Below are 13,425 nucleotides of genomic sequence, written 5' to 3'. Positions count from 1 at the left end.
GTCATCGAGAGGGAGGGGTCCAGGATGAAGCCCAGGTTGCGTGCGTGGTCGGTTGGCTTGGGTGCGGTGCCCAGGGCTGGGAGCCACCAGGAGTCGTCCCAGGCGGAGGGCGAATATCCCAGGATGAGGACTTCCGTCTTGTCCGAGTTCAGTTTCAGGCGGCTGTCCTACATCCACTCGGCGACGTCTTTCATCCCTTCGTGTGGGCAGGTTCTGGCGGTGTCGGGGTCTCTGGTGAGGGAGAGGATGAGCTGGGTGTCGTCGGCGTAAGAGATGATGTTGAGGTTGTGCTGGCGTGCGATGGCTGCGAGAGGTTTCATGTAGATGTTGAAGAGGGTGGGGCTGAGTGAAGATCCTTGCGGGACGCCGCAGATGACTTCGGTGGCCTCGGAGCGAAACGGGGGGAGGCGGACTCTGTGTTCTTCCGGCGAGGAACGAGATGATCCACTCCAGTGCCTTCTCTTGGATACCGATGTTGCTGAGGCGCTGGACTAGGGTGCGGTGGCAGACCGTGTCGAGCGCAGTGGAGAGGTCCAGGAGGATGAGGGCCACTGTTTCCCCCTTGTCGAGCAGGGTCCGGATGTCGTCGGTGGCTGCAATGAGGGCGGTCTCGGTGCTGTGGTTGGCTCTGAAGCCGGACTGCGAGGGGTCGAGGGATCCGTTCGTCTCGAGGAAGGCGGTCAGCTGTCTGTTGACGATCTTCTCGATGACTTTAGCAGGAAAAGGGAGGAGCGAGATGGGGCGGAAGTTTTTGAGATCGGTGGGGTCCGCTGTAGGTTTCTTCAGGAGGGCGCTGATCTCTGCGTGCTTCCAGCTCTCCGGGAAGGTGGCGGTGTTGAAGGAGGCGTTGATGATGTTCCGGAGTTGGGGTGCGATGGTGGAGTCGGCCTTGTTGAAGACGTGGTGTGGGCAGGGGTCGGTCGGTGATCCGGAGTGGATGGTGTTCATCGTGCGGGCTGTGTCTTCGGTGGTCACCGTGGTCCAGGTGCGAAGGGTGGTGGTGGGGGGCGGTGGTTCGACGGTTGGGTGCGTGGGTGGGGCGCCGAAGCTGTTGTGGATGTCGGCGATCTTGCGGTGGAAGAACGAGGCGAGGGAGTCGCAGAGGTCTTGTGACGGAGTGATGTCGTTGGTGCCGGTGCAGGGGTTGGAGAACTCCTTGACGATAGTGAAGAGCTCTTTGCTGTCGTGGGCGTTGTTGTCCAGTCGTTCCTTCAGGGATTTCTTCTTGGTGGTGCGGATGAGCTGGTGGTGCTTGCGGATAGCGTGTTTGAGGGCGGTCATGTTGTCGGTGGTCCGGTCGAGGAGCCAGGCTTTCTCGAGGGTGCGGCAGGTCTTCTTGGAGTCCTTGAGGTCGTCGGTGAACCAGGATGCCTTCTTGCTTCTGGGTCTGCTGGGAGGGTTCTTTAGTGGCGTGAGGTCGTCGGCGCAGGCGGTCAGCCACTGTGTGAAGTTGCGGGCTGCTTCGTTGGGGTCCGTTGTGTTGGCGGGTGGGCTCTGGCTGAGGGAGGTGGTGAGCTGGTCTGCGGTGATCTTGCTCCAATTCCTGTGAGGTACCTGTTGCGGGTGGTGGTGGGTCGTGGATCTTTTGAAGCTGAAGTGGACGCAGCTGTGGTCGGTCCAGTGGAGTCCGGTGGCGTGGCTGAAGGTGATGTACTTGCTGGAAGAGAAGACGGGATCAAGCGTGTGGCCGGCGTAGTGGGTGGGGGTGTTGACCAGTTGCTTGAGTCCGAGGTTGGCGAGGTTTTCCAGCAGGGCGGTGGTGTTGCGGTCCTTGTTGTTCTCCAAGTGGAAGTTGAGGTCCCCGAGGAGGATGTAGTCAGTGGAGGGGAGGGCGTGCGGGCTGATGAAGTCCGTGATGTCTTCGCTGAATTGTGTGCGTGGTCCCAGGGGTCTGTAGACGAGGGTGCCTCTGAGGGTCGTCTTAGGGTCGGTGTGAATCTGGAAGTGGAGATGTTCGGCTGCGGCGGAGTCGTTGGCGTCGGTCGTGATGCGGATGGTGTTCCTGTGGACGATGGCGATGCCACCTCCGGTCTGGTTGATGCGGTCCCTCCTGATGATCTTGTACCCGTCCGGGATGGCGATGGCGATGGCGATGTCGGGTGCAGAGGAAGCGTTCATCCAGGTTTCCGTGAGGAAGGCGACTTCCGGTGATGTAGCGTCGAGGAGGTTCCAGAGTTCCACGGCGTGTCTGTGGACGGAGCGGGTGTTGATCAGGATGCACTTGAGGTGGTTGCTGCTGGTGTTTGTCTTGGCGGGTGCGGGGCAGGTTCGGAGGCAGGTGAACTTGCAGGTGCAGCAGGTGAAGGGTCCGTGGGTGCGTCTCGGGGTGGCTCGGCAGCAGGCGTGGGTCTGGCCGGCATTGAGTGCGTTGAGAGTGGCGGCGTCGTAGGTCAGTCGGGTCGTCGTGCCTCGGCGGGGAGGGCCAGGGGTCCTGGCGCTGGGCGCGGGCCAGGCGCAGACTCGGCGCTCCATCGGCGCTCCAGCTGCGCGCTCGCTCTGGGGGCGTCATAAGTAAGGAGCCGGGAGGGAGGAGCAGCTGGGTGGCGGGAGCGGGGCGGCGAATGGAATCACAGGGGGGCGGGCCGCAGGGAGGCAGCGGCGGAAAATTCCAAGATGCAGCGGGCAGCGGGAAATTCCCAGGAGCAGCGGGAAATTCCCAGGAGCAGCGGGCAGCGAGCGAAGGAATCTGCAGGCAGGAGGCAGCAAAGGCAGGCAGGAGCGGCAGCAGTGAGTGGGGCGACCAAGCCCTGTGGAGGGCTGAGCGGTCACCCGTAGGTGTAAATAGAGGCATAAAATACCTCCACTGTTAAAATTGTGGCAAAAGATATGGTTGTAGCCAAATTCAGAAAGAAGTGCAAGAGGCTACAAAAAAGGTGGAGGCCTTATGTAAGATTGAAGTAGGAACTAGACAAAAATCTTATTGCGAGAGTCAAGGCCCCTGCTGGAAAAAGATAACTGGACATGTTTTAATGCTTGAGCAATGGCTGAACACCATAAACATTTGTCACAAAAAAATAAGTAGAAGTAAACAAGTGCCATCTTAGGGCCTGATTAGGAGTTTGGCGGTGTGGGAGCTGGTCGCCACGCCACCGCCCCGCTCTCACACCATCAAACTTGACCATCGGCCAGATTAGGAGTTTTCTCCTGGTCTGGCGGGCGGTCCTTTGACGGTCACATGACAGTGTTGTGCTAAGGCTCATATGTGAGACTTAGCAAGGCAGTGCCATGGGAGTGCCAAAGCTCGCTCCTCCATGGCATGGACTGTGAAGTCCATGCCATGCAGAAACAGGGGGTGCATGCACACAGTGGGGCACACCATGTGCCCCTCTACATGCATCCCCCGGCCCTGAGGCAATGTTTCCTCATTGCCATAATTTTCATGGTGGGCTCACCGCCATGAAAACTGTGGTGGTGAGGAAACTCGTAATATGCTTGGCTTTTCCGCTGGGGCACTGCCAGCATATTGTGATCCTCTGACCGCCACACCACCGCCGAGGGATCACGGATCCCCAGCGGTTGCAGCAGTCCAATGACTGCCAAACTCGCAATAGGGCAGTCGGACTGCCGATGTGGCAACTGGGTTTGGCGGTCCATCGAACCGCCAAACTCATAATTAGGCCCTCAGATTTGTTCAATATATACTTAACAGAGCTATCTTCGTATTGAAGAAACACCACGAAAGATGAAGCTGCCGACCACACCATAGACAGCTACCACCAAACACTGGCAGATTTTCTCCAGCATGACCAATGCTTACAGTAACACAGCAGCTGCCAAGTACGCCTCTCAACCAGCTGTTAAGAGGAGGAGAAGCCGGATATCGAGTCCAAGCTCAGTGCACTGTGAGCAGTAGCACCGAAAAAAGGAATTGGCCACACTACACATTTGGCTCACTTTTGGTAAGCATTGAGCTGCTCGCCTGCACCCCTCGATCAGACCAGGGAACGCGGTGGAATTTCCTTGCTTGCTTGCAATGCCAATCAAGTATTGGATTATTTCATGAAAAATGTGCAATAAAAATTATCATACGGTTACATTTTCCAAAAACCTCTCAGGGTTAGAACCGTCCCATGCATTCCATAAAAGATTGGAGAGGAAATCAGGGTCATTCGCTCCCTACATTTTGGGAAGTATTTGTGACCACTTTCAAGGCCCATCAGCTAGGACTCCTTCAGCACAGGAACCAGACTGATTCTTTCAGAAGGGACTTCAGTACCATATTTTTGGTACATATAGAAACTTTGGCATGCACAAGGTGTCAGGCACCACGCGGTGCCCGCCACGTTGTGCATGTCAAAGGAAAACATGCATTTTTCACTTTGTGGCGGGTGCTGCTTAAAGCAGCACCCGCCATAATGTTACATATAGAGGATGTGACCGCCAGGGTGGCGGTCACATCCTAATTCCAATGGAGGAACCACCGCTGCCCCTGCGGACGGTCCCTCCACCTTGGTCCGCCATCCAAATCGACCCCTTATTTAGAAAATGTTTACGTCTTATTTGCTTTTATGGCAGTCTTTGCCGCATACATTTTTAGGAATGCTGAAAATCTATACTGAAGTCAAGCGGTTCTACGCCTTAAGCTGATTTCACGTTGTGAGGACCAATTGCTCTAGTTAATGGTTTGCCAGGCATTTAAATAAAGTTTGCCTGAATGAGCACATCACGTTGTTCAGAAAGCTCGCTTGCAACATTTACCAGTCCAGGAAAAAATAAAATCATAATAGATAAGCAATGGCCATCTTCATTTGTGCTACCAAGGGGATTTAATGATCGCTCACAACTTGATTAATGTAACTGAATAAGACACCGTCCCGTTACCTGATCAAGCCACTTGAAGTCAGGGGTGATGCTTAGCCGCACTCGCAGTACTGTGCGCGTAATTGGCTGGATGGTCGCCTCCATTATAATGGAAGGAATTTGATGGACGCACTGCTTGACCTTTAGACCAATATTCACGTGGTGCAGCATGTGACCTGCAAGAGGGACATTAGGTTAAGCAGATTTGAATATACAGGAAAAAAATAATGCAATCAGACTTGTAAATAGGCTTCTAAGAGGAGGATATTAGAACTTGCTGGCTGCGTGATTCAGAGTGTAAATCACTGACTCAGCTGACCTGGCATGTTTGAATATTTTTTAATACTTAACTTAAATTAGCACGCTGCGGGTTGAAAAAGCTGCATTAACTCTTTCACTGGTTATTAACAACAGGGGTTAATACAACTACTGCGAATGCATGCTGTAAAATGTGCTAAGCAGACGAGTTGTTTTGCTCCTCCTAAGGATTTTCTTAAAACACCAAGCAGTTAATCACATTTCAAAAACAAAAATAAACCTCATGTTTAGGGAATGTAAAACCCAATTTACCCTTATCTCCCTGAAACATATAAGATTTACTTGTGTGATAGCTAAGTTTATATCTGGTAACAAGGCCTTAACCGTGCATAACTTACGGGCATCTAGGAAGAATAATAAACGTAGATAACAGTGTATATTATATCAATCCGCAAAATGACGTTGGGATGCAGACTTATTTTATTTGTAAATTACACCATTTTCATTTTTTTCCAAGAACAGTTAAAAATATCCAGCTTTAAGACTATTACTACAGTTCTTGAGGAGATACTTAGGCATTTATTCAAAAGCAATACAAATTACATTGATTGCAACAGCGTTATGCATACCACAGGGGGTTGCACATAAATGTCTGTAAAACGGCTAAAATAGAATATCTTTCAGATTTTGCTTAATTTGGCAAGCATGAATCCTCAGATGAAATCACAGAGCCGAGGTTTTTAATATTTCCTCACAGTTTAGGGATGGGTGTGTTTGCGCCTGCGCACTTCTGAATCTTTTCTTCATTGTGTCATCTGCTAGTCTGACGCTGCTAATGCTTGCAGCAGGCCCTTGCTTCCAAGTGACATGTGCGAGAGTGTATTTAAATGTTTTATATTCATATGCTTGACATATATTGGTTGTGTGGGTCTCGTCTGTCCTAACCTTGCAAACCAGCCCTTCTGCCGCTCTCTGAGGTAAAGAGATGCTCCAACCCACACCGGAAGGTGGGAGAGGAAGCGCCTCTCAGTTGTAGATCCAGTTCCATCTCCAACAAGCATTTTTAATGCAATAGTTCTCGCATTAGGAAAGCGTGAGCTATTGGTATTGTAAATGACAATTTTTTAAATATGTGTTGGCTTTGAAAATATATAAATTAATAGCATTGTTATTCACAAAGCCAATAGCTTACACTTTCCTAATGCGAGTTCTATTGGCTATGGCAATGCTTGTTGGTAGCAAGCAAGGACAGTGCTGTTGTGGTGCTGAGTGATGATGTGGTTGGGCTGAGTGATGTGGTGGTGTCCCAGAGTAATGTGCTGGTGTCCCCGAGTGATGTGGTGGTGTCCCGAGTGATGTGGTGGTGTCCCCGAGTAATGTGGGGGTGTCCCCGAGTAATGTGGGGGTGTCCCCGAGTAATGTGGTGGTGTCCCCGAGTAATGTGGTGGTGTCCCGAGTGATGTGGTGGTGTCCCTGAGTGATGTGGTGGTGTCCCTGAATGAAGTGGTGGTGCCCCTGAGTGGTGCCCCTGAGTGATATGGTGGTGCCTCTGAGTGATGTGGTGGTGCCCCTGAGTGATGTGGTGGTGTCCCCGAGTGATGTGGTGGTGTCCCCGAGTGATGTGGTGGTGTCCCCGAGTGATATGGTGGTGTCCCCGAGTGATATGGTGGTGTCCCTGAGTGATGTGGTGGTTTCCCTGCGTGATGTGGTGGTGCCCCAGAGTGATGTGGTGGTGCCCCTGAGTGATGTGGAGGTGTTCCTGAGTGATGTGACGGTGTCCCCGAGTGATGTGGTGGTGTCCCCGAGTGATGTGGTGGTGTCCCGAGTGATGTGGTGGCGTCCCTGAGTGATGTGGTGGTGGCACTGAGTGATGTGGTGGTGTCACTGAGTGATGTGGTGGTGTCCCTGAGTGATGTGGTGGTGTCCCCGAGTGATGTGGTGGTGTCCCCGAGTGATGTGGTGGTGTCCCCGAGTGATGTGGTGGTGTTCCTGAGTGATGTGGTGGTGTCCCTGAGTAATGTGGTGGTGTTCCTGAGTGATGTGGTGGTGTTCCTGAGTGATGTGGTGGTGTTCCTGAGTGATGTGGTGGTGTCCCTGAGTGATGTGATGGTGTCCCTGAGTGATGTGGTGGTGTCCCTGAGTGATGTGGTGGTGTCCCTGAGTGATGTGGTGGTGTCCCTGAGTGATGTGGTGGTGTTCCTGAGAGATGTGGTGGTGTTCCTGAGTGATGTGGTGGTGCCCCTGAGTGATGTGGTGATGCCCCTGAGTGATGTGGTGATGCCCCTGAGTGATGTGGTGGTGTTCCCGAGTGAAGTATCCTCTTAATAGACCTGTAAACAAAACCCTCGTTATGTATATAACATTAATTAACAAAGCATGGGATGTGTTATGAAGAGAGACGAGTAGGCACAGATCAATACTGCAATGATTTTCTTAACCAAAAATGGAAATATGTCTGCGAGATGAAGAGAGGGTGGTAAATTGGATGAGAAAGATGAATGAATAGGAGACAGGAACAGTAAGCGAGGGAGAGGCGAGGGAGAGAGGAAAGAGGAGGAGGGGGCCGAGAACCAAGATCAGCGAGTGAGGAGGTTGGAGATAGGCCAAAATTCATAGGAGCAAAAGCAGCGAGCAACAGAAGTGAGCCTGTATGGAATAGAAGAGCCAGGGCAAACAATTTGAAACAACAAGGTTGAAAGCGAGAGAGAGAGGGGAAGAAAAAGAGGTAAGGAGAGAGAGAGCTGGAAGAAAAAGAGGTAAGGAGAGAGAGAGAGCTGGATGAAGAACAGATAGGCCAAAATTCATAGGAGCAAAAGCAGCGAGCAACAGAAGTGAGCCTGTATGGAAGAGAAGAGCCAGGGCAAACAATATGAAACAACAAGGTTGAAAGCGAGAGAGAGGGGAAGAAACAGAGGTAAGGAGAGAGAGAGAGAGCTGGATGAAGAACAGACCATGAAAACAAGTAAATAAAGGCTCACTAGAGCGAGGACAGCAAGTTCGGGAGCGCATTACTTTGTAGTCTGATGGGGGGGTGGGGGGAGCGGGGTGCGGCTTCCTTTGAAGTCTGATGCCGAGGCTCAGACAAATGGTGGTGTGCGAGCAGCTTCCTTTCAAGTCTGATGGGGGAGGGGGGGCGCGAGCAAATGGTGAGCGTGCGCCCGGCGCACATGCACTGGCCATAATCCGCATTCCAAAGCCCTCTGGCAGGCTTTCCTGGAGCCCCTACATAAGTCTCGCCGAAGCAATGCGCAAGCGCATTGGCTCAGCGAGACCTAAAAATCTGTACATGGTATTGGGAAAGAGGAGATTTTTAAAGCACTCATTGCCGGGTGAAAACCCTCCTCCCCAAATGGTCGAAATTTTGGCATTTTCACTAAATAGGACTTAAGCAGGCCAATGCATTATGGGCCAGATGTACGACCATTCAGTTTTGCGACTCGTAAAACAGAATGTACTAGTGTGTCTTAGACACATTTAGAGATTCCCATTGGATCGCAAATGACCTGCCTCATCAATATTTATGCGGCAGGTCGCAAATTGTGACTCCATTGGGAATGGGCTAGAACAAAGGGATGGTGGCCTACTGGGGCCAGTGTCTCTTTGATTTTTGAAAAAAGCAACTTTTCTTCCCCAAATGCAGCCCATTTTCTTTACTTCTGCAGCCAGAAATCTCTACCAGAACACATTTGATCCTACGGGTTGCAGTGTTACATATATACTGATGATATTCAAGCTGCTCCTCAAAATGAAAACAAATAGCTTGCATGCTATCCAAGAAAGATCTATCTATCTATCTATCTATCTATCTATCTATCTATCTATCTAATCTATCTGCTATTGAAAGTATAGTGTTCAGAAAGTTCTTAAAGTTAAATCTCAATAAATCAGAAGTAATTATCTTTTGGTGACTTTCAAAGTGTGCCCAAAGAGATATGCGTGACCTATTATCTAAGGTACACTCCATTCCCTTATTTAAGTACAAAACCTGGCTTTCATATTGGACCACCAACTAAGCATGTGACCACCACTCCCCAGTTGAATAAGACAGTACAAACCTGTTGGTTGAAACTATGGCCTTGAAACCTGCATGCTATACATTTACTTTGTCTTGCTTGCCAAAGATGTAGCAATCCCACTTAACAAAATTACTGAATAGTGCTACAGGGTACACCTAGGTCACTACTGCCATAAAAAAAAAAATCTGAATTGTAAGACAATTTATCTTGGCAGGAGCATGTGGCTGTATCTCTGAAAAGCCTTCATGTGTTACCTGTAACAAAATTGACAAGGCCCAATTAACAAAGCATCTCTCCAGACGTAAAAGAGCACAAAGCCAGGTGAAAGGGCTACATTTACCAATGGATTTGGCCTGGATTAAAACATTCTTAATGCAGGAAATACCCATAGCAATGTAGATCCTAATGTCTTGAGAATTTAGACAGGGCTCCATGCCTGCATTCATTAATCGCAGTATGATGGTTACTAGTGTCCAAATGCAGTCAAACACGTGGCCATGTTCTCTAATAACATATGTTGTGTAACATAACAAGTTGCCCAACTCTGTGGCAAAAAAAAAAATAATGGAAAAAGTTTCTGCAATATTTTCTGTGGTTGAAAAACTGCGATTCAATAGTTTTGCTTATCAACTAGATTCAAACCTCATTCACAAACAATTTAAATTAATTGTGCATTAAAATATTAAACTTTACAAAACACACCAACTACGATAGTTTAGATATATACACTTTGATGGCAAAAGGTAATAAGGAGGTCACTTCTATCTTTAGTAGAATTATTAATCACCTATTTCATCTTTTCTCATGTCCTTTAGCTTGTCTATGGTAAGCTTCTTTTCTTCCAGTTTTGAAAGCACTGAGGGTGGTAGAATTGAGAACTGCCTCAGCGGGCTGGCCCAGCCCCACAACCGCTTGTCAATGATCTTGCTAAGGTTTAACAGCCTATAGGTCATAGCAGGCCACCGCTTCCGAAGAGCAACTTCAAAAAGGGCGCGAACGATTCGGGCTGCATTCTGAAAACAAAGAACAGGCATAGAAACAATTAATTTTAATTTAATGTAACAGTCTTTAAATGCACAAACAATTAGAAACCCTACTAGTGGACTTCTTGCTGAACCCCTGAAGGATGGGCCTCTGTTTTGCCTACATTTGCTTGCTTCTTGTGAAAGCAGGGGTTGGGGCATCAGGGGCATTTAAAACTACCTTTTCATTGTCTGTTCTTTGAATCCTTAAAGGGACTAAGTTTTGTGATATGGATAGTTTGAGGCTTTCAGAAAATCCTTTTCCGTCGTCTCTTTAAGATTGTTGATTGCAGGAGCTCCAGGGCGTTTCAGTGGCACTTTTCCCTGACTCTTCCCAAGCGGAGATTGGTGCAGGCAGTGCTTAATTGGAGCCAGTGGTTTCCGGCGCTCGACACCGGCACCTAATTGTCAACACCAGCGCTTGTGACACGTCTGCCACAAGGTGGCGCTGTCTAGCTAATTTGTAGATGACCACAACAATAGTCAGTTATTAATTTAATATACATTAAAAAATACTATTATCTGCCACCCAAGCCATTTATATAGCTCTGGGAACGTGAAATAGTCTGAATTGTCACACTGATAGGAGTGTGCTGGTTAGTAGTTATGTCTAATAAATTGCAGAGCAAACCAATAATAATGTGTCATGCAGAGCTTTTTGCTATCAGAAGTGCACTAGTGTTACATACCAGGAGGCAATCACGTCAGATTATTGGGGGTGGGGACAAGAGAGGAAGACCAATGACAGCATGACAAATGTTTATTGGTTGAATGCATACTTTTATAGGCCTATGACTTTCAATTACTGTTTTGGGATTTCTGAATCAGGCACTAGGCCAATGAACACAGAAAAGGGATCAGATATGTGGAAGAAACACAATACAATGTTGCTGGTTACTAGTTTGGATTATTCAGGTGTCAGTATCCCATATTAAGAAAGTTGAAATTTCTACCTGGATTTTCCGCCTTATTCAATTGACTGAAGTCTGGATAAACAAAATACATTTTGGGGAAAATGAAGACCTGTGGAAAACACCACAACTAAGAATAGGTATACAGTGAAATGTTACAAGCCGTTTTAGTCAAGTTTAAAAATGCAAACTGTTTAGATTTCGATTTCTTTTATTGGACTAACTGAAACTAAAATGTCAAGGTGGTACAGTGAAGCCACACAGACCTCCTAATCGAATCGCACTCAAAAGCAGTTTCACCAGAATTACAATAGATGAATTAAAGTAGGAGACATTTTTGCCCCACTCCTCTCCCAGGTGCTGGGAAGCAAGAGAGGGTGGACAGAATGGATATACCGCATATTTTTAAAAAAAATTCTCTGCAGACAGAATTTCATGGCCGAGGAGAAGCAAGAGGGGAAGAGGGCAGGAGGGTGTTTTGCCCACAGTCTCCTTATTTCTTCTTTGACTTGTGAGTCCGTTTGCTAGGCTTGCAATTCTGTTTTTATTTCTACTTTAAGTTCGTCAGCTACAAGAAAAATAACTAAAGGGAAAACCTTTATTTTAAGGATTTATAGACCACAAAGAAACGGATCAGGGCTCTTCTGTCACTAAACTGTTTGCAGGGGCGGAGTAGGAAAAAGGGCCTTTTCCCTGGATTAAACAACTAAACCATAGCCACGCAATCACTAATGGCCATTCCAAGGGGAGCGGGTATAAATGAATGAGTTACTGTGGGTGAGTTGGTGAAATGTTAAGTAGATGAGTCAGTGGTGCTTAACTGAGTGTGTAAATCAGTGAGGAGGGGGGCAACAGAGTGAGGGGGTGGTTGAGTGAATTGATTGTGTGATTTCAGGACTCTGGGTATAATTAGGGAAGGTGGGCGATGGAGGCCTGATCTTATTGGTCATTAATGATGACGTTACCGCTAACATAAGTGATGCAATGTTGAACCCATAAGCAGCGCAGGAGGATTAAAGTTAGTTAGGTACCTTAAAACGGAGAACTGTCCTCAAATCCCCTCTACTGACAATGACTCTCGGAATGTAAACTTTTGTTTGTCACCTGCTGAGGATGTAACGTTTTTTTTTTACAAGAACCTTTAAATTCCATTAAGAAAAATGGTTCCAGTGAATTACATAGTATTTATTGCTACACTGCTCATGAGTGTCTTTGTGAAGTAAACACGGGGCATGGCCTAGAGTTATGCCCTGTGCTGGTACTCACAGAGTGCACACCATGTTCTGCGTCAGAACCCTGACAATAGTAATCACACAGTGTAGTCTGCCGTGAACCCTTCATGAAGTACGCAATATGACCCATGACCGCTCTCTGGAAGGGTAAGCAAAGGGCAATATGTGTGGTAAGTCCTTCTGTCTGGTAAGCAAAGAATACAGTACGTAGAGAGTATATACTGTGGCTCTGGCCCGTATCCAGTGAGCACAGGGCATGTGCAGGTATTTTCAATTAAGTATATTCTCCATATACCTGAATGAATTTAAACCATTTGAACACTAACCGCATGCTGAAGTTTATCAAAGTCCATTCCTCGGTTTAAGCTACATGCAATCAAAACTCTCCAACAGAGTTTTGAGTACTGTTTTTCCATTCTATATCCTACAACTTTAGCTACCTGGTCCAATAATCCTCAAAAACATAACATTCATGGCCACCCGACCAATTTTCTGGATTGTTTGGAGAACATGTGCGAAAGACCAATGTTGCAGCTGATCCAATATTTCATAGGTAAAAATAATCGGCATGCTTTGGGCATACTGTGCAAAAAATGTAGAGTTCCCTATTACCTGAGCCACGTATGCAGTGTCCGAGATGAGAGAAAAGTTGTCCAGCTCGCCTCGGCCGATATAGGTTTGGAGCAGAATGTTGATCTTCCCATAGCTGTTCTCCACTCCTCCAGGCACAACAAGTTCACAGTTATTGTCGATTAATTGCTCAAGCTCTTCGATTTCCTCGTCCCTCACCTAAAAAAAAAAACATTTAAATGACTACTGGACAATACCTGAATACGATCTTTAATTGACACAACATTCCAATTCTGACTGAGGACCACATTTGCATTTTGTACACAATGTTTTAAGTTATAAATTAGGACTTATCATTTCTGATATAGTGCTTCTAAATTCCAGCGGTGTGGCAGAGCACTTCACAAATCATGAAATATCACATAAAGCAACACATTTACAACGGCAGGGAATATGGAAAAAGTGAATTAAATTAGATTTACAGAAACATTCTATGACTGATACCTAATGGATACAAGATCCAAGGTATATAAGTTTAGGTTAATAAAGTCTTCTGTTTCACTTTACACATGTTTATGTCTCAATGGGATAGATTTCTACATGTGTACACCCCATC

At 47.6% G+C, this 13,425-nt stretch overlaps 1 protein-coding gene across 1 annotated transcript in view; it reads right to left on the bottom strand.

Moving 5' to 3' along the window:
• Nucleotides 1-13,425, bottom strand: part of ASCC3 (activating signal cointegrator 1 complex subunit 3) — a 2,002,173-nt gene that overhangs the window by 577,100 nt on the left and 1,411,648 nt on the right. The window contains exons 20-22 of the mRNA XM_078648375.1: nucleotides 12,852-13,028; nucleotides 9,862-10,087; nucleotides 4,822-4,976 (exon numbers count right to left, since the gene is read on the bottom strand). Coding sequence (XP_078504501.1) covers nucleotides 4,822-4,976; nucleotides 9,862-10,087; nucleotides 12,852-13,028 — 558 coding nt within the window. The remainder of the gene's footprint in view (nucleotides 1-4,821; nucleotides 4,977-9,861; nucleotides 10,088-12,851; nucleotides 13,029-13,425) is intronic.

The sequence above is a fragment of the Lissotriton helveticus genome, chromosome 6, assembly GCF_964261635.1.
Source record: "Lissotriton helveticus chromosome 6, aLisHel1.1, whole genome shotgun sequence".
Lineage (NCBI taxonomy): Eukaryota > Metazoa > Chordata > Amphibia > Caudata > Salamandridae > Lissotriton > Lissotriton helveticus.
The sequence above is the reverse complement of the archived record's forward strand: the minus strand, read 5'-3'. Positions and strand labels throughout refer to the sequence as shown.